At 47.8% G+C, this 22,087-nt stretch overlaps 1 protein-coding gene across 1 annotated transcript; it reads left to right on the top strand.

The window, feature by feature from the left end:
* Positions 1-1,916: 1,916 nt before the first annotated feature.
* On the top strand, positions 1,917-5,246 carry LOC103649874 (Glycosyltransferase family 61 protein). The gene is made up of 7 exons (XM_008675570.4): positions 1,917-2,246; positions 2,366-2,458; positions 2,654-2,737; positions 2,922-3,065; positions 3,183-3,269; positions 3,447-3,548; positions 3,771-5,246. Exons 1-7 carry the CDS (start codon positions 2,081-2,083, stop codon positions 4,967-4,969), a joined length of 1,875 nt encoding a protein of 624 aa, XP_008673792.1. The 5' UTR covers positions 1,917-2,080; the 3' UTR covers positions 4,970-5,246.
* Positions 5,247-22,087: the final 16,841 nt, after the last annotated feature.

Genomic DNA, 22,087 nt, shown 5'->3' on the forward strand with positions numbered 1-22,087 from the left:
CTTAATAAGTAGTATAGATAAGTAGCTATATATTTGGTCAAATTTGAGCTTGATTAATTAGTCAAAAAAGCGATAAAGGAAGTACATGCCATGCCACTGTCTAGTAATACATCAGTTCTCGAATATTTATCGTCTATTAGTTTATTTTTTAATTAAAATATGACAAATAAAAAAATTTAGAGGGACTAGTATACTACGAATATAGAAGTAGAATCGTCGGAGGCAGGCAGATGAGCCATTTGCGAGCAATTGGCCACGTCCGTCGGTGTCGTGGTGGCGATCCCCCCGTCCCATGCAGTGCACAATTAACTCCGCATGTACTATTATTAACCTCCTACGGTTTGACTTGGCCGGCTAACGTGGAGAATAGATCTAGGCGAAGAAACTAGTTCTCCGTAGATACGAAGAAAATGAGATCTACTTGAACCATCCACATGGGACGAGGAATTGAATTGTCAGTCAAATTAAATGAATCGCAGGGTTAATTACTAATTAGTGCTCCCTCTCCCTAAAAAAACGGAATTTGAAGTGGCGGGACAGAAATCAAACAGGGGCATGCACGCCATGGCATCCACGCACTACGGTGCACGCAAAGAGTGCAGACGAGTCACATGGAAAAAGTTCCAAGGCTGGAAGAGGAAGGAGGAAACAAATGGGCGCCGACGCCCCTGCACACTGCAGCGCTGCGCACAGCACAAATGCCCTGCGGTAGCAGTACCCAGCACGACGAAGTAGAGTATGGTTAGGTCATGCTCCCCCATCTTTCATTCCATCAATGATAGACACCGCCCTCGACTCTCACCTCACGCACACGGCAGGCACGCAGAGACGCAGGACGCGCGGACCGTGCCGGGTCCATGACGGTCGGTCCAATCGGTTCACGTACAGGTACAGTTGGGCGGGCAACACAACACAACACAACACAACACAAACACGCACTGGACTCAAGTCGGACGGTTCCTGTCATCGTGCGTTACCAACCAGCCGCCCTCTGTGCCGCTTTACTGACTGCACGCACAGGCGCGGCGGGCACGGCGAGCGAGAGAATATATACTAGCTGCTGCTAGCAGCTGCTGTCAGCTCTGCGCTCCGCTTCTATTCTTACGCTCGAACAGCAGGCCCGTGATCCCGCTCGTCCATTGGCCGGCAGCAGCTAGCGAGCAGGCTACCACGAGTCCACCACGACCCTAGCAGTAGTAGCAGCAGGAGAAGAAGAAGAAGAAGAAAAGGGAACACACGCCAGCAGCCAGAGAAGCCGTAGCCAGCGAGTTCTTGGATCGGGCGACGCCGACAACGCCGTTGGCTGGCTGCACATCTCCCGTCTTTTGCATCCTCACGCTAGCTAGCTATAGATGGCCAAACGGGTCGTGCTAAATGGGCCGGCACTAAGCACGGCACGGCCCATAGTGCTTCGGCACGACACGGGCACGATTCATATAGTGCCAGTGCCGGCACGACACGAATCTAGTGCCGTGCTTGGGCCGCCACCCCGGCACGATGGGCTGGCACGAGCACGACACGATTAACTGGCCGGCACGGTTAGGCACGACTTAGACCAACATGTGGTTTATAAATGTGATTGTGATATGTGTATGTGGTTGTACATTGTTATTTGTTATGATTTACACATAATGAATTCACTTTATAATGATATAAATATTCGAGTTTTAAAATTATATATATAATCTTAAAGATCTTCTATATTTTTTTATCTTTTAAAATGAAATAGTGTCTGGGCTGGCACGGACACTATTAGATATTAGTGTCGTATAGTGCCGGCACGGCACGATTAGGCACTATAGTGTAGTGCCTGGGCCGCTGGTTAGGCACTAGTGCCGGCACGGCACGACACGATTACTAATAGTGCCTAATAGTGCCGTGCCTAATAGTGCTTAGTGCCGTGCCGGGCCGGGCGGCCCGTTTGGCCATCTATATAGCTAGCTATTATTACAGTACTAGCACTTCAGCAGGCGGCAGAGAAGAAGAAGAATAAGCCCCCGGGCCTGGGCATCCTGCGTGCGACACTTGCGAGCAGAACAGGCCAACACAGCTAGCTAGCAGGCCGTCCGGCCGGCAAGGCATGAAGGGCGACAAGGCGGGCGGGAGGGACAGGGGCGGCGCCAGCAGGCCGCTGCGCCTCGAGTCGCAGCGGTTCAGGCTGCTGTCCATCGTCGTCGGCTGCTTCGTCATCTGCCTCGTCTTCCTCCTCTCCTCCCGCCCCGACGCCGCCGCCGCCTTCGGCACCGGTCAGTGCCTAACTTCCTCTGCGCGCGCCCTCGCCGGCTCTTCTTTGTTCCACGCTTGCGCGGTACCCCTGCTCTCAGCCTCTGACGCGTTATTCCACGCGCGTTCCTGCTTCTTGCAGTGAGTGTGAGCCCCAAGGCGTCGCTGGTGGCCGCGCGCCGTCCGGTGGCGGTCAAGACCGTGCGGGCTTCCTCCTCCGCCGACGGAGCCTTAGGTACGTACACGATCAGCCTGTTAGCACGGTGAACTGAATTTCGCAGCGAAACACAGGGTACAGTACAGGAGAGAGAGAAGAAAAAAGATTAGTGGAATGCCAAGCTGATGACGTAATTAATACCTTGTCGATCGATCCGTTGCTTGGACCCGTCGCGTCAGCCTGCGTGCCCTTTTTTTTTGTCGATATCGTCAGGTGGAGATTTCCACGTGGACATCCTGCCGCAGCATCGTCAGGAGCAGAGCCTCGAGCGGACCGGCGACAAGACGGCCACAGAATGTACGTCGCCACCAATGGGGCCAAGGCCAAGCCCCAACGCTTCTAGCTATAGATTCTGCTCTTTGCCTGCCTGTGCCAGCTTCGTGGTTCGCGGTTCGCAAACGATCTCTGACCTTTTCTTCTCTCTCTCTCTCTCTCTCTCTCTCTCTCTCTCTCTCTCTCTCTCTCGATCTTTTTTGTTCAGGGGTCAGAGACACGGTGATCGTGGAGGAGAGGAGCGGCGCCGAGACCAGCGAGGCGGAGACGGAGGAGACCGAGCCCGACCGTCACGACAGTGCCACTGCCACTGCCGCGGCGTCCAACACCGACGACCAGCCTGCAGTACCAGGTCTCTGTGTGCCCAGGGTCGTCACGGGCCAACGCCGACGACCGAGGCTAGCTCACCTGTTTCCACTTCCACAAGTGCCAAAGACGTGAACTTGACTAACTTTGTGGAATCCGGCAGGTGCGGAGAAGGCAGTCCAAGACACCGCCGCGATCACCGGGCAGCCGGCTGCCGAAACAACGTCGGCGACTGCGCCGGACGGGACAGGTACGCGCTCTGTACCCTCGCTAGCTAGCTAGCCTAACCTTCAAATCATCCACCATGCCGTGCACGGCGGATGGATGCGCATGAGCGGTCGTCACGATTAATGGCCGCGAACGGGACGGGACTGTTACAGCATGTGCGCGATGTGACGTCCGCATTTTCCAACTGAATCTTGTGCAGAAAAGACGGGAGCTGCTACTGGTGGTGGTAGTGGTCAGAGCAAGGTCCAGGAGCAGCCAGCTCGGCAACGGCCACAAGAGGAGCGGCACGACGAGCCAGCACGTACGTGCAGTGGAACGGCCGGCGAAAGCAACGCCGAGCCAAACCCTGTCGAAACTACTACTCTACTAGTCAACTTGTTTTTTTTCTTAGCATTTTGTTTGAGGAAGAATCGTAGACCTGTCAGCAAGTGCATGCATCATGGTGGAGCCTGCTGCCAGCTAGTAATAACTGATAACGAATTAACCAACGTGACAACATTGGACGCGTTCGTATAACGTGCAGAATCTGGCGGGGACCAGCAGCAGCAGCAGCCGCGGCCGCCGCTGTGCGACTTCTCCGACTTCCGCAGCGACATCTGCGACTTGGCCGGCGATGTCCGGATGGACGCCAACGTGTCGGCGTTCGTCGTCGTCGTCGACCCGGCGACGAGCGGTTCCGATCAGGAGGAGCACAAGGTCCGGCCTTACCCGCGGAAGGGCGACGAGACGTGCATGGGGCGCATCACGGAGGTCACGGTGCGCGCGACGGGCGACGCGGCGGGGGCGCCGCGGTGCACGGAGACGCACGGCGCGCCGGCGGTGGTGTTCTCCATCGGCGGGTACACGGGCAACATCTTCCACGACTTCTCCGACGTGCTCGTGCCGCTCTACAACACGGCGCGGCGGTACCGCGGCGACGTGCAGCTGGTGATGGCCAACGCGGCGCCCTGGTGGCTGGTCAAGTACGACAGGCTCCTCCGGGCGCTGTCGCGCCACGCGCCGCTGGACCTGGCCAGGGCAGGCGCGGCGCGGGAGGTGCACTGTTTCCCGCGCGCCGTGGTCAGCCTGCGCGCGCACAAGGAGCTCATCATCGAGCGCGACCGCAGCCTGGACGGGCTCGCCACGCCGGACTTCACGCGGTTCCTCCGGCGCGCGCTCTCGCTGCCCCGGGACGCGCCCACGCGCCTCGGCGACGGCACGGGGAGGAAGCCCCGGCTGCTGGTCATCTCGCGCCACCGCACTCGCCTGCTCCTCAACCTCGACGCCGTGGTCCGGGCCGCGGAGGAGGTGGGGTTCGAGGCCGTCGTCAACGAGTCGGACGTGGCCAACGACATCTCGCAGGTCGGGGGACTCATCAACTCGTGCGACGCGATGGTGGGCGTGCACGGCGCGGGGCTCACCAACATGATGTTCCTGCCGCCGGGCGCCGCGCTGGTGCAGATCGTGCCGTGGGGCGGGCTGCAGTGGATGGCGCGGGCCGACTACGGCGACCCCGCGGAGGCCATGGGCCTCAAGTACATCCAGTACGAGATCGGTGTCGCCGAGAGCACGCTCAAGGACAAGTTCCCCAGCGGGCACAAGATCTTCACCAACCCGACGGCGCTACACAAGAAGGGGTTCATGTTCATCAGGCAGACGCTCATGGACGGCCAGGACATCACCGTTGACGTCGGCCGCTTCAGGGAGGTGCTGCTCCAGGTGCTCAACAGCCTCGCACAGTAGCCGTCTGCGTGCTCACTGCTCAGCACGGTGCTACCCCCACCTTAGTAGTACTCCTGAAGTATATACACACAGCTACGCACTACACAGCCATGTATACGTACAATACTTTAGTTGCAACTTTGTACTGGAGTATCATTGTTACGGATGTACACTCTACAGAGAGACCTTTGCGTGGTCAACGGTCCATGGGGGCATAATACTGTACTACAATGAGAGAGGGAAATCTTAGGGTGTGTTTGGTTTGCCCCTGCTAAAATTTAGCCCCTATCACATCGAATGTTTGAACCTCCGTTCGGAGTATTAAATGTAGTCGGATTATAAAACTAATTTCTCAGCCGAAGATTAAAAAGTGAGACGAATCTAGTACAGTTGGTTGGGTCTATATTTCATACTCCTATTTGAAAATCAAACGCTTGATGTGACCCGGGCTAAACGCTTGAAAATCAAACGCTTGTTTGGGTGGATTGTGGAAGCCATGCACTGGATTTGTCCCTTTTTTAGGGATGCATTTATTGCGGTCCCTCTATGAAGTACGATGGTTATTCATATTTTAGGGCATGACTTCTCTACATGTGTATGTGGGATCGGATCACTATTGTGAGTCGGGAGATCAGCACTTCAGCACATGCACTGATGCAGTACCTAAGAAATTGACAAACCTTAAAGTTCGAACTACCGTCCCATCTTCCATGGTCCCATTCACTAATACTCTAGTTCCCTATGAACTGAAGATGAAGGTTGACCCCGCTATGAATGTCGTACTGATCTTGAGCTTCATCAATCTTTAGAGCATTTTTTTTGCTGGGAGAGCCCCTACCTAGTGGGAAAGATGTTGGCATTTGATGATCAACAAATCTACTGTAGTGTTACTCAGAGTATAGATTGATTTATGGGCTTTGATGAGAAACTAAAGTTGATGATGGACACAAGACAACTATTTATTTAGGTTCAAGCTATTATAAAGCATAATAGCCTACATCCTATGTGGTGTATTGCCTTGCATCAGATTGTATTATATTATATGTTCTAAGGAGAGTACCCCTACCTCTTTAGTCTTTATCGAGTCTAGAGGACTAGTGAATGATTCTAGTCCTAGTCATTAAGACAGAGGAGTTCTAATTCTAGTACAAAGATAGTTCTTCATTTATCCAACTAGGTTGAGTTACTAGTTGTTGACGTCGATTTGGGCGCCAATCACTGGCGGTGTACCGTCTGGCGGTGCCATCTGCGGCGGAGCAGACAATCCGCGACTCTGGGTCGTACGGTCCGCGACCTAAGCGCAGGAGCAGTGCCTTTCCTGCACACTTCCGGACTGTCCGCGCTTGGAGTCGGACGGTCCGCGATGGCGCTGGGTCGTCTTCCTCTTCACAGCGCCCTAGATCCCGACCCCTGGAGGAGAGACCTTAGAGCGCTCTGGGTTGGTATGTCACTCGGGGCATCCCTAGACGGCGTAGAGTCGCCTAGGGACGAGAATGAATTCAGGTCGAAGATGAAGACCTAAATATATTCACCCTCCTAGCAGATAACTAGGAAGGCAGGGACCTCATCAGAGCGAGATCCTAGGGTCGTCTTGGGTCGGTAGGCCAACCAAGACGGATCTAAACGACGTAGAGTCAAATAGAGGTGGAGGTGGATATGCGGAAAGCTACAACTAGAACTACGCTACATCTACTCCTAGGTCAGGAATGATAAATAAAGTAATTGGTTCGATTGGAATGTGTTCGAGGGTTCTCAATCGTCTGTACCCCTTCATATAGATAGGGGGAGGTCCAGACCCTTTCCTAGACGATTGCTAACAAATCTCACATGATTAGATGGATAATAACGCGTGAGATAAGGACAATCGCCCTAGTTAATCTGATTCCAGGATGTCGACCGTCCGGGCCCTAGGGCCGGACCGTCCGCCACTTTTGGTGTTCAACACTAGCCTTGGTGAGCATGCCACATTGTTTCATATCTTCTATGTAGTTTGTGAGATAACCTATCCTCTTGTAGGGTATTCATTTTTATGATGAACCCTTAGAATCTTGGTTCATCAATTAGTTTTATGGCGACATAGATCCGTGACGACTGGCGAGGTCGCGCTACGCACAACCGCGTCGTGGAGCTGACCCACGGTACCCACAATACACTACTACAAAGATGTCAGCGTAGGAATCGCTACAGGAACCCGTACGACGAACGAGCAAGATGACATGCTACACCAGGAGTGCGGCTACGCACGACCCTATGGACTGCATCAGGAGCACTACGTCAAACCAAGGGGGCAGATGGCCCTCATAGCTATAGAGAACAAATCTCCTCTATAAGGTCCTACCCTTAAGATATAAAAGGGCAGGCCCCCTCTTTCACACAAGCACAATCGTTGTAACACACTCAAAGCAATATTACGATCAATACTACACTGTAGTAGGGTGCGAACCCGAACCAGTATAACCTTGTGTCCCAAGTTCTCCGCGTCCCAGCGATTCACCATTAAGAGTGAGTCCACGATAACATCCCCACTGAACACAAATCTTATTGTTCTCAGTTTTAGAAACCACGATAGGTAGGTTAAAAGGATATTTTTCGGCGGCCTCGACACACGACACCGAAAATTAGTTAATTTTTTATGGCGTTTGATTAGGGCTGACGGAAATAGTATTTATTTTCGGCGGGGGCGAATAGCTGAACATTATCTCTTATTTTCATGTGTAGTGTAACATCCCAACCACTCCTGGACCGTCGATACTTACTCGTGTGTAACACCCTAAATTTGGGGGTATAAAATTTATTTTCTAATATCCACCAAATTCAGTGTTACCCTCTCTTTTTCTTAATTTTTCTTTTCTTTTTCCTAAAAAGTGGGGGAGTTATTTTGTTTTATATATTTATAAGTCTAGTAAAATAAAACCCTAAAGGAATAATGATTATTGCATCATGTCGGAATACATCTATTTTTGTATGATATTTTGCTTTGAGTTGCATCTATCTAAAATCGTAGAGCCTGGTTGAATTTGAATTAGAAAAACTAAACCAAGTTTCAAATAAAGAAAAGAGAAAGAAATAGAAGAGAAGAGAAAGAAGCCCAATACCTCAGCTGGCCCAACCCTTCTCCTCCCTTCTCCCCTCTCTTGGGCCGCGTGGCCGGCGCACCTCGCGCGCGCCGCACCTCAGCTGGCCCAACCCTTCTAGGAATTTTGATTGATACTTTGCACACTTAGCTCATTTATATACTTTTGATCATCTCTCTTTCATGTGCTATGACTTATGTGTTTTAAGTGTATTTCATGCTAAGTCGTAGATTGAAAGGGAAATGGAGTCTTCGGCGAAGACAAGGCTTCCACTCCACTCTACCGGTATTATTTACCATTCGCCGACACTACGCATCACTCTCCACTTTGGTATAATCTTCACTCATATTTATTTGAACCATTGGGGAGAAAGTTGTGAGGGCTCTAAAGACTCCGTTTTTGGCGATTAAATGCCAAAGGGGGAGAGAGTATTAGCCCAAAGCAAAAGGACCGCACCACCACGCCAATTTCAAAATTTTTCGAAACAAAGTTGTTTTCAATTGGTATCTTTGAAATTAGTATTCCTCTAAGAAATTCTATCTCAATTGGTATCTATATTTTAAGGAGGAGTTTTTCAAAAATTGGTATCTAAAATATTTGATCTTCTTTCAATTTGTAAAACCCTCTTGAACACTAAGAGGAGAATTTCATTAAGGGGGAGTTTTGTTTAGCCAAAGGAAAAAACATTTGAAAAAGGGGGATAAAATTTCAAATCGTGAAAATGCTTCTCGAAATATTATTCATTTACCTTTGACTATTTGCAAAAAGACTTTGAAAAGATTTTCCAAAAGAATTTGCAAAAATAAAACAAGTGGTGCAAATGTGGTCCAAAATGTTAAAAGAAAGAAAGCAATCCATACATATCTAGTGTAAGTATAAAATTGGTTTAATTCCAAGCAACCTTTGCACTTGCCTTATGCAAACTAGTTCAATTCTGCACTTATATATTTGCTTTGGTTTGCGTTGGCATAAATAACCAAAAATGGGGAGATTGAAAGGGAAATAGGGTCAAACCTTTTCCTAAATGATTTTGGTGGTTGAAATGCCCAACACAAATAATTGGACTAACTACTTTGCTCTAGTTGATCATTTCACAGGTGCATAAGTTCATCTACAACTATTCTAAATCGACTGTCCGGAACACCGTAGATTATTCCGGACATGAGAAGCTTTTTGGAGAAACAGACAAATCACGGACCGTCCGGGCCCTTGCGGCGGACCGTCCGCGATACCAAAGTGAGCTTCGGATAGGAACACTGCATAAACGCAAGTCAACCCTGCGGACCGTCCGATGGAAAAGCAAGCACCGTCCGAGACCAGGCGCGGACCGTCCGGTCGGCACAGAACCGAAAAACCCGAAGGTGACGGGTTCGGTAAAATGAATTATAGCATCCCCGCGGACCGTCCGGGTGCACAACCGGACCATCCGCGACTGCCTTTATCTGACATCTGACGACGCATTTAATGCATTATAGCCGTTGATATAGCCGTTACTGCTGACCGTTGGGATTTCAGCCGTTGATGTACAGGGGCGGACCGTCCGTACCAGGAGCGCGGACCGTCCGCGTTTGGCAGAAATGAAGCAACGGTTAGGAAGTGGTTGGGGGCTATAAATACAACCCCAACCACCTCCATTCAATACAACCAAGCACTCCAACCTTCAACGTTCAATACAAGAGTTAGCAATCCATTCCAAGACACAATCAAAGCCTCCAATCTCTCCAAGTTCCACAATTGAGACAAGTGATCATTAGTGATTAGTGGCTTGAGAGAGAGAGAGAGTGATTTGTGTATTATTTGTCGCTCTTGTCGCTTGGCTTTTGCAATCGTGCTTTCTTCTTTCCCATTCTTATTCTCAAGCACTTGTAATCAAGCAAGAGACACCAAGTTGTGGTGGTCCTTGTAAGGGGTCTAAGTGACCCGTTGATTAAGGAGAAAAGCTTATTCGGTCTAAGTGACCGTTTGAGAGAGGGAAAGAGTTGAAAGAGACCCGGTCTTTGTGACCACCTCAATGGGGAGTAGGTTTGCAAGAACCGAACCTCGGTAAAACAAATCATCGTCTCACACTCTTCATTTGCTTGTGATTTGTTTTCGCCCTCTCTTTCGGACTTGATTATATTTCTAACGCTAACCCGGCTTGTAGTTGCGCTTAAAGTTTATAAATTTTAGATTTGCCTATTCACCCCCCCTCTAGGCGACTTTCACGTACGCTCAGTCGCCGCCCCGCCCCTGCTCATCGTGCGCGCGTGGAAGACGGGAATCGTGGCCACGATCTCGCCCAGGTCGTGGAAGTAAGGCCCTCGTCCTCCATGCGGTTCCTCACTCCCCTTGCCTCACCTCACGCCCACGCACAGCAGCCCCTCGGCGCGGCTCGCCCAACGCGGTGGTCCGGTGTCCCGTGGCGGCCAAGCCCGACGTCGCGGCACCCCGCGCCGAGCACTTGCTCTGGTCACGCCGATGGTGCCCGCCAGTCGCCGGCAGTCCTCGCATCGCCTCGACCCGTGCCTGCTCCTCGCCGTCCTCCCCTCCCCTGGTCGCGTCGACTTCGCCGGTCGCGCGAGCTCCATCGTCGGCCACGGCATGCCGCAACCCCTCCTCAGGCCACCTTCTCGTCATTACAGCCGCATCAGCATCGTCTCGCCACGCCCGGAGCCGCCTCACAGCCACTCGCCAGGCATCGCGCCCGCGCAGCTGCCTCACCGACGCGTCCGTGCGTGTCCTGTTGTTATGTGGAGGAGCCTGTGCAGCATCCGCGATCGCTGTCCGCATCCGTATCTTGCCGTGCACCGTCGACCCGCCTCGCCATCTGCCGTTGTCGTAAGGTGAGCTTCGTCTACCCCTTGCGCACAGCCCCGTCATACCCTCGTCGTCGTATGATTCGCGCCGCGCGCAGCACGTCTGTTTGCGCATAATTCACGGGTTGTCGCACGTGTCGTCATGCGTCGTTCGCGTGCTGTCCGTGCGCGTCGTCGTTCGCGTAAATCGCTGTTTGCACGCTTTAGTAAAATCATTTCGCTATATCGTTCACGTTAAATAATTGGTTACTTGTTTAGTTGTGTATTATCAAAATAACAATTCAATCAAACCTAATTAATGATTTTAATTATGCGTTCGTAGATACCTATTAGTGCGTGTACGCCAACTTAAATGTCGTGTTTAACGCGTAGTTAGTATGAATACGACATAATTTAGCAGTACCCGTGTATCGCGTTGTTTATAAGTTCATTATAGGTTTAAATGTACTGAGTCTCATGCGTCGTAACTCGTTCGGTCACATCAACTCTAGCAGCGTCAATTTCGTATTAGGAACATTGTTTGGTCGCGACATATGTTTATTTAATTAATAAATTAATTATTTACCTGTTAGTTATTAAAATAACTAATTTATCATTTTAACTTATGCTTTATAAATATATGATAGTGTGATTAATGACTACACAAATGTTTTAAATTTAATACTTGTCTAGTATAGAGGCGACATCTATGTAGTAGTTCTCGTTTGCGCGTCAGCGTGCTATTCGCGCGCGTAGTTGTGTTGACTCGCGCGTGTCACGCGCTGTTGTGCGCATTGTTTCGCGTACGCGCAGCGTGTCGTTGGAGTCCCGACGACATCCGTCTACCCCTAGAGGACGCCCGTCTACCCCCCTTGAACTCGTTCGTCTACCCCACGTGTAGTATCATTATTTTGTCGCGATACAGGCTTTCGTTAATTATTTAGTTAGTTGATAATTATTAAAATAGAAATCTAGTTAAGCCTAACTTACAATTTTAATTGGCGCTTTGAAAATACCGATTAACACGATTAATGCCACCTCAAATGTTTTGTGAAATAATATTTATTTAGTATAAACGCGAAGATTTGTAGTAATTCTCGCGTGCCGTAGGTGCTGTCTGCGTACTGTTCGTGCGTGTTGGACTCAGTCGTGTGCTGATTCGCGCGTCATTCGCGCTGTTCGCGCGCGCTTTTTTGTACAGTGTCGCGTGATATAAATTGTTTTCGCTTATGAGTTGATAGCGTTAATTTGTCGGGTCACATATTTTAAATAACGTATTTAATGTTTGCTCGACTAAAATTGATTAGATTAATATTCCAATTTGATTAGGTATAGTTTTTTAACATGCGCTTGGATAATAATCATTACCATGGTTAATGTTAACTTAAATACTTTTTATTTATTTAATATTTGTTTAGTGTAAACATGTCCTCTATTTAGCATGTTCCCGTCTGTCGCGCGTGCTGTTCCGCACGTGGTGGCGTTCTCGGTCGCGTGCGGTCATGCTGTTTCACGCGTTACATATTTTGTCTCACTCCGCTAATTCGTCCCGCTTAGAGTCGCTGATGTTATTTAAATTACTTATTTCACTGATGGATGCTAGCGTAGCGTAAACGTCATAACCTCTCGACCGTAGCTCATACTGTCGCGTTTCTTTTTCCTCGCGTGACCGTAGTAACGCACTCTATTTCGTTTTACATATTTTATTATGTATTGATTTGTATGGTGTAATGTTCTTATGCATATATGTGTTTGTTTGCTTGTGTCTGTTCGTCTTCGCTTCGCGTTGCGAATAGAATGCGATCCATCTCCAAGCCTCAATGAATCGAAGATCAAGCGTTGACGACCAAGTGATATAGCTCTTCGAGTTCTACAAGGTTGAAGACCCTGAGCATCTGTTGGTGAAGGCAAGTGTCCTCTGACCCATTATGTCCTATCCATTTATAATTCATTGTCCCACATTACTTAATTGAAACCTAAGGATTGACTAGTGTTGGGGGCCTTCGGCTTCCGAAGGTCCTCAAAAACATGATTTAACAATGTTTCTGGAGTATAATGTGTGAACAGGTATCTTCGGACTTGAATCAGAAAGGGAGAAGCTCAAAAGATACGAAGGTTGACACAGTGCCGAAGCTGTGAAGCAGGAAAGCTTCGGCATGTTCGCAGAAAGGGGAACCGACTTAAAGATGAAAAGGCCATTTAGACCTCGATAGAATGCTATAGAATTATCACCAAATGTAAAGGGCATGTATGTAATTTTGTATGGGTTGTACCCCGTGCCTATAAATAGGTGAACAGTACCCCCGTACTGTTCACGGGGACTTGACATTTGCTTTTGCGTCACACTTGTATTTTCATTTCCTTCCAAGCCGAAGGTACATTTATAATTCAATATTGTTTCTATTCCTTTATGATGAGTTAATAAAGTTAAATGAATAATGTTATACGATTATTCACGCTATCTTTTATGTTTCATATGCTTCGTCTTTTACTAATGTATATTATAGTGATGAAGGTTAATCCTTCATGACCTTCGTCCGGGGATCGTTATATCCTAAGGGAAATAATGCTTCGAAGGACGAAGGATCTTAATGTTTAACATTTTCTGTGTTGCCTTGTTCTTAACTCATAGCATTTGAGAACAAGTCCTCAACATTGGCGCCCACCTCCGGTGAACTCACTTCCACTTCGAGTCTTCGTGAACACCTTCGGAAGCTATAGACCTTCGCTATGGCGCCGAAGAAAGCTTCAGCGGCTGGGGCTGCAGCACTACAACCGCTGGACCACAACCAGGAGACCGTCTCTCTTCGGGAGGCCAGAAGCCAGAAGAGAAAAGCTGTTAGCCCGACGCTTGAGGAAGAAGAGCTAGACCAAGAAATCAGAGAGATGGAGATGCTACATCAACAAGTGCAGAGGAAGAAGGAGAAGATGGCCCGCCTAGCTGAGTTGCAAAGGCAAATTGACGAAGCTTCTGAGGAAGTTCGCCATCTCACTCACGATGAGCAGAACAGAAGGCCTCATCAGAAAGACCTTCATCAGGAGGGCTTCGTCAACGAAGACGACTGGTATGATAATTTCCATCAGGGAAATTTTGTTTTTGATGATGCTTCTCCTCTGTCTGCTGAGCTGCAGGCTACTCCTTGGCCTCCATCCTATAAGCCACCCCAGCTCCCCATGTTTGACGGCCACTCCGACCCGAAGCAATTCTTGATGAGCTACGAAGCAACAGTGTCTTCGTACGGGGGCAACGCTGCAGTCATGGCGAAGTCTTTCGTCATGGCCGTCAGGAATGTTGCTCAGACCTGGTATTCCTCCCTTCGGCCAGGAACAATCACTTCATGGCAGAAGCTGAAGGATATGTTACTGACCAGCTTTCAAGGATTTCAAACGAAGCCGGTTACAGCTCAAGCCCTCTTCCAGTGTATTCAGGATCACGAAGAATACCTTCAGGCGTATGTCCGAAGGTTCTTACGATTGAGGGCGCAGGCACCAACGGTGCCCAATGAAATCGTTATCGAAGCCATGATCAAGGGGCTTCGTCCTGGACCTGCAGCTCAATACTTTGCTCGGAAGCCTCCTCAGACCTTGGAGAAATTGCTCCAAAAGATGGATGAGTACATTCGTGCCGACAATGACTTTCGCCAAAGAAGGGAGGAGGCCTTCAGATTTTCTGAGATGACCAGGGGCTTCGGAGGAAGATACTACCCGAGGCATGTCCGTTCCATTCACAGCACTCAGAATGATGATAAGGGGAGTCAGCAAAACAGGCCGCAGTGCTCCTCACAGGCTTCGGGGCAACAACAAACTTCCTTTCGGCCACCAGCTCCAAGAGGCAGAGGCGCCAGGGGCTTCGGCGGAAGATTCGGAGATCAGCCAAGGAGACTGTTTTGCCTATTCTGTGGAGAGGGCAAGGGCCACACCACTAGGACGTGCCATGTTACAATCCAGAAGCAAAAGGAACTAGCCGAAGCTGCATCTCAACAAGCTCAGTCGAAGCAGGTTATGCATACTGCTTCGTTTCATCCGCCTTATGTCCCACAATACATAGACAACCACCCTGCGGCTTCTGTAGCTTCGGCAAGTCAACCTCAAGCTTCCTGGCAGCAGCTTCCGCCTCCACCTCCATTGCAGCAAGGTCAACAGCCAGAAGGGAGTCAATACGCTCCACAGCAGAGGGACTTCAGAGAACAGTCCGAAGCTCGCACAGTCAACAGCACTGTGCCAGAGTCGAAGCACATTTATTGACATATCCTACCTTTGATAGCAGTCTTTTCTATTCAGTTTTATTTTCTGTGAAGCAAAAAACATTGATAGTTTCCATGTAATAATTTCGTTGTTTCCACGAGAAAAATTTATTTGATTCACAGGCCTAAGTTGCCGAAGCCTAAAATTTCTTCCGTTACCAAGAAGGACCTTCGGACTAAAAATCCTTCGGAGTAACAAAAAGTCGTTCTAAGGAACGCAGAGTAAGTTTATAAAGTCACAAAAAGTCGTTCCAAAGGGAGCGCAGCGTAAGTTTTCTGCTCAGAAGTCGTTCCTAAAGGAATGCAGAGCCTACAGCGAAAAATCAACGCTGATACCGTCTAAGTAAAAGACGAAGAAGCTCCTAAGGGAGGCTTACAGCGAAAAGTCAACGCTGATACCGTCTAAGTAAAAGACGAAGAAGCTCCTAAGGGAGGCTTACAGCGAAAAGTCAACGCTGATGCCGTCTAAGTAAAAGACGAAGAAGCTCCAAAGACGTTCCTAAGGGAATGCAGAGCTTACGAATATATTTTATGTGTATCTTCGGAACAAATGTCACATGCATAACATAACATCATCACATCATTTTGCATAGCATAAGCATCATACATCATATCGCATTTGGCAAGAGAAGGGGACACTCTCAACCTTCGAAGGGATGCTTTGAAAAAGTGACATTGAAATTGTATAAGCTTCGGAATACAGTTTCGGGGAATATTTTCACGAAACATGGGCGAACTTTATCAGATCAATATCAAAGTTGCATAGCTTCGGAAAATAGCTTCGGAAAATGTTTTCACGAGGCATCGATGTCATTCATCAGAATAATTTTGACGAAGGCTATCTTCTTCACGACGCATGAAAAGAAGGGAAGGTGTTTTTTCGCCGAAGGCTCAAAAGTGGTATGTATTTAAAGTTTCATGCATCGTAAAGAATTCAATAATGAAAAGAGACTTGTATATTACATTCAAATGTACAAAGTGTTGCATAGATTACACTTTAAATGTTTTTTCCAAATAGCACCTAATCTTCCCTCAATACTGCTTCGGCGGCTTCATTCAGAAGTTGGTCAACAACCTTGTCCATGATAGTTTCGGCCATTTGATTAATTTCTTCATCCCCTTTTGTGTGGGGGTCGGCAGATCGTCCAACAGTTTCTGAGCGAAGAGAACACTTCTTCAGTACTTTTACAAATCGTGAGCAAAGTTTAAAATCAAAATTACAACGCAACAAGAACGACTAGTTGGTACCTAACTGTCCTTCGGGCTCCCTACTCCTTTCGGCAGCGTCTGCTACTCTTCTAGCATCGTGAATGCCTTTTTCGCTTCTTTCAATGATCTCTCGCGCCATTCCTCGGCCGCCGTCGTTCCAGATATCAGTAAAAAATTTGCCACCAACCACGCTCGCTTCGGCCGAGGGGTCCTTGATGTCTTCGGTAGATAAGGTAGCTTCGGATTGAGCTAAAAATTTTACATGTTCGCAACCTTTCTTCTCTAAGACGGAAGCAATTCCTCTGGCGCCCGAAAAAGCACATATGTCGCCACGACTGTTCAGAATCTCTTCGAAGGCCTCTGCTTCGTGGCTAATCCATTCCAGCGGACCTTCGGGATTGCCTCGAGAGAAATTCTCTTCGCTGGAAAAGGCGCCTACGCTGGCGAAGCTGGATTTAATTTTATTCACACATTCTACAGATTTGACATAGCATTTCCCCTGAGATGTGCGAAGCTCCTTAACTTTTGATTCCAATTTGTTGACCATAAAATCACTAAGTTCTCGTTTCGTTTCCTCAAGCGCGCGCTCCTCTTTAGCTCTAGCCAGCTGTTTCTGAAGATCTTTAATCTCGCGTTTTTGAGCTTCGGCCTGGGCCTTTGAAGCAGCTTCGTCTTTTTTCACTTTATCTACCAGTGTAAGTAGAATTCTATCTTTTTCCAAAGCTTCGTTTCTCAGTTTGATAACTTCGGAGCGTAAATTATTAAACGCAATTTCATAACTTTCATCTTCGGCGCTCTTTTGCGCTCTTAACGCGTTGCTTAGGATCAGGCCCTATATGAAAAAAGAATTCATATAAGAAAAAAGGAATGAGTTGCGTAAAAAAAAAAAATAGGGGGTTTTTTCTCAAGTGTTTAATTCCCGTACCTTCAGGCTGTTGTACGCGAGGCTGTCTGCGAGATCCTCTTTCGTCATGGCACTTAACCCAGCTTCAAGCTTCGGAAAGCCTATGCTTCTCGCCATCTCTCGGCAGACGGATAGCTCTTTGTTATCAGGCAGGCAGTATAAGAAGTCATCTTCATTTGTTCCATTGAATATTACTGCCCCCTTCGGATATTTCAGCTCCTTTGCATAATGGTTGGCCTCATGAGTTTCTTCCTCAGATAGCTTTTTCCCCGAAGCATGTCGTATGATGTAATCATGCATGCCGGCAGGTGCTTCGGGGATGACGGTGTCCGTTTCTTCAACTAATATTGGTTCCGGAATTTTTACTGCTTCGGCTTCAAAAGGATGTTCTTTGAAGGGCTCTGAAGGCCCAGCTTCAGCTTCAGCTTGTTGAGCCGAAGCTTCAGTAGAAGCTTCAGCAACTTCAACACTCTTTTTTGGAATTGTGCTTGAAGACTTAATTGTCTCCAAGACGTCTAGTACATTTACCATTCTTTTCCTTTTTGGGGTCACTGATGGCCCCTTTTGGTTTTTTGCTGTCCCAATGATTGCTGTAGGACTCAAAACTTCTGATGTTTTGGAGCCCTCAGTTGCTTCTCTTACCTCCTCAATTTTTTCTGTGAGCGGCGCTTCGGTTTTCTCTTTTGTTTCTGACAACAAAATGTTTGATTGTTCTGATTCTATCTTTGGTGGCACTTCGGCCGTTTCTGCGATCTCTGGCAACAAGGCTGGCTCGATTAGTTTTTCAGCTTCGGTGGCTGAAGAAGTTTTCCCGGTAAACTCCGACACCGAAGCTGGTTCAATATAACGCGGCCGTTGCGTAAGAACCTTTATCTTTTTCCTTTTCGGTTCTGGCTCGCTAGGAGCAGCTGCAGCTTCTTCTTTTGCAGAGATTGTGTTTTTTCTCTTCTGCCTTCGAATGGGATAGCAGTAATCAGGGTAGACAAACCCAATGGCATCAAATACCCGATTCAGTCTCTTCTTTTTTCGGCCTCCGAAGGCTGCTGACATTGCGTTATCTTCAGCCTTCGAGTAGGTCCCGAGTAGCTCATCACTTAAATTGTCAATGCTTTTCAACCACTCATCATCTGGCTCAATAAATTTATCTCCAAATTTGAAGGTGTACTTCAGTCTCACAAGCTCACCTTCGTCGGCCTCTTTTATGGTTTCTTGTGGCATTTCCCATTTCTCAGCAAGCGGCCACACCCTGAAGGCGATATGTTCTTGTACTAAGTCCCTTGTTCCTATAAAAGAGCAGACAACGCCGAAGGCTCTTTGGCACTCTTCGGCGGCTTCGTTCATTTCAACCTTCGGCCTCCGAAGGCCGAAGCTTTGCCAAATAGGACGCATAATTATACCTTTGATGTCTTCTCGTGCTGATAGGTCATTCTTCACATAAAACCATTCTGTCATCCAATCCCCGGGCCATCTCTTCCGAAAGGTTGGTACGGGACAGCTTGCCCCGGACCGAGAAACGAAGCTGTAGCAGCCAAAGTTGTTATGGTACTGTTCTTTGCCCCAAGGCTTTGTTTCATATAATAATTCATGAACATTACAAAAGCTTCTTGCGTCAGGCTTCAGACCTTGACTCCTCGCGGCCCACACGAAGATATTTAGCCTTATAATTGCCTCGGGAGTAAGTTGATGAAGATAGACTTCGAAGATTTTCAACACCTCCACGACGAAGCTGCTCAAGGGGAATCGCAATCCAGCTTTCAAAAAGCTTCGGTACACCACAACTTCATTTTCTTCAGGGTGTGGACAAGTTTTTTCCCCTTCGTCCGCCCTCACAATGGACAGATCCCGGAAATACCTTCCTCTCATATTAACAAGATGATTCTCTTTGATAGTTGATTTACCATAAACTGAATGGCTTGGTCGCCAGGGGCGATCTTCGGAGTCTTCGCCACCGCTGTCCATATCATAACTTTCACTGTCACCAGTATCTTCAGACAGCCCCTCCAGAATTTCCTTGGTAATCTTTTCTGTGTTGGACTTCGACATCGCTATAAGAAACCCTAGGTTCTTCTCTTCATCAAGACTCAGCTTCATCTCAGCGGCAGCCTTCTTAGCAGCTTCAGACATCTTCGGAAGCGCTAAAAAACTGTTTCTAAAAGCCGAAGCTTCAAAGCTAAAAACTTAGCAGATCACAGTGCACAAGAGCTAAAAAATGAGTGAGCAGGAGTGGTTGGCCAGAAAGCGTGCAAAATAAGTTTGCGGTATGGCCGTATTTATACGCTTGATGCGTTGAAAGTTGAAAGACCCCACTTGTCATTGAATGTTGCTATTCTAGCAAAGGGAAGGTGTTTTTTCGGACCTTCGGCATAAAGCCTTCGTTCATATCGCAATCTGAATTTATTATTTCAAACAAATTAATATTGCGAGGGGCTACTGTTGGGGGCCTTCGGCTTCCGAAGGTCCTCAAAAACATGATTTAACAATGTTTCTGGAGTATAATGTGTGAACAGGTATCTTCGGACTTGAATCAGAAAGGGAGAAGCTCAAAAGATACGAAGGTTGACACAGTGCCGAAGCTGTGAAGCAGGAAAGCTTCGGCATGTTCGCAGAAAGGGGAACCGACTTAAAGATGAAAAGGCCATTTAGACCTCGATAGAATGCTATAGAATTATCACCAAATGTAAAGGGCATGTATGTAATTTTGTATGGGTTGTACCCCGTGCCTATAAATAGGTGAACAGTACCCCCGTACTGTTCACGGGGACTTGACATTTGCTTTTGCGTCACACTTGTATTTTCATTTCCTTCCAAGCCGAAGGTACATTTATAATTCAATATTGTTTCTATTCCTTTATGATGAGTTAATAAAGTTAAATGAATAATGTTATACGATTATTCACGCTATCTTTTATGTTTCATATGCTTCGTCTTTTACTAATGTATATTATAGTGATGAAGGTTAATCCTTCATGACCTTCGTCCGGGGATCGTTATATCCTAAGGGAAATAATGCTTCGAAGGACGAAGGATCTTAATGTTTAACATTTTCTGTGTTGCCTTGTTCTTAACTCATAGCATTTGAGAACAAGTCCTCAACAACTAGCTTTCTATTTATCTTATCTTTGTTTACCTTTTGGGTTATCATGGTTAGCTTATGATATTGCTTCAACTTAATCAATGAACATGATGTGAATATTATGATACGATGATGTTATCCCGATGATGTTCTTGTGATACTTTAGGGGACTCAGGCCATTTTCCTGAGTACCTCTCCGTAAGGACCTATTTGGGGAGTGACAACCTGGGATAACAGTGCAACCATGAGGGTGGAATGGGACGCCCTTAGCTGATTAATTAGAGGAACCAGAGGAGTAGTTGGCTTCACCGTAGGGCCGTCAATGGGGTCCGGGCACAATACTTGCTCTGCCAAGGCTGGTTGCTGAGGTTCTTGATTTGGTTTTGTTATTCACCCTTCCTTTGGGGAGATGTACTGTGTTTATCAAACTGGAGAAACCTAACGGGCAGCTATGACCTCTAGGAAATATTTGTAAAGGCTACGTAGTGAGACCCTGCTAGGTCACCTTGGTAGTGATCAATGGAGAGTCATGATCTCCAGGCAGAATGGGAATCACGGCGTGTGGGTAAAGTGTGCGACCTCTGCAGAGGGTTAGAAACTGATATATCAGTTGTGCTCATGGTTATGAGCGGCCTTGGGATCCTCTTTGATTAGAGATACATATGATCTGAGATACAGATGGTTCGATATACAATGGTTCTATTTATTATTTTGGTTCGACGATGATGGTTTAAAGTCGCCTAGAGGGGGGTAAATAGACAAATCTGAAATTTATAAAGTTTAAGCACAACTACAAGCCGAGGTTAGCGTTAGAAATAAAAGCGAGTCCGAAAGAGAGGGCAAAAAACAAATCACAAGCAAATAAGGCGGATGACACGGTGATTTGTTTTACCGAGGTTCGGTTCTTGCAAACCTACTCCCCGTTGAGGTGGTCACAAAGACTGGGTCTCTTTCAACCATTTCCCTCTCTCTCAAACGGTCACCTAGACCGAGTGAGCTTTTCTCTTCAATCAAACGGGACACTCAGTCCACTACAAGGACCACCACAACTTGGTGTCTCTTGCTTTGATTACAAGTGAGTTGAGAACAAGAATGGAGGAAGAAGAAAAGCGATCCAAGTGCAAGAGCTCAAAGAACACGACAAAACTCTCTCTTCTAGTCACTAATGCTTTTGAGTGGAATTGAGACTTGGAGAGATTTTGATTCAATCTATTTGTGTCTTGTATTGAATGCACTAGCTCTTGTATTGATTGTGTTGGCTGAAAACTTGGATACCTTGAAGTGTTGGTGGTTGGGGGGTATTTATAGCCCCAACCACCAAAGTGGCCATTGGGGAAGGCTGCTGTCGAAGGGCGCACCGGACAGTTCGATGCACCACCGGACACTGTCTGGTGCGCCAGCCACGTCACCCAACCGTTGGGGTTCGACCGTTGGAGGTCTAACATGTGGGGCCACCGGACAGTCCGGTGGTGCATCAGACAGCCACTGTTCACTGTCCGGTGCGCCTTCTGGTGCCTGCTCTGACTCTGCGCGCGCTGTCCGCGCACTGTTCACTTTTGCAGACGACCGTTAGCGCTGATAGCCGTTGCTCCGCTTGGCACACCGAACAGTCCGGTGAATTATAGCGGAGTGGCTCCTAGAAAACTCGAAGGTGGCAAGTTTGGAATTGATCTTCCTGGTGCACCGGACACTGTCCGGTGGCACACCGGACAGTTCGGTGCGCCAGACCAGGGCTGCCTTCGGTTGTCTTTTGCTCTTTTTATTTGAACCCTTTCTTGGACTTTTTATTGGTTTGTGTTGAACCTTTGGCACCTGTAGAACTTATAATCTAGAGCAAACTAGTTAGTCCAATAATTTGTGT

The sequence above is a fragment of the Zea mays genome, chromosome 3 (assembly GCF_902167145.1).
Source record: "Zea mays cultivar B73 chromosome 3, Zm-B73-REFERENCE-NAM-5.0, whole genome shotgun sequence".
NCBI lineage: Eukaryota > Viridiplantae > Streptophyta > Magnoliopsida > Poales > Poaceae > Zea > Zea mays.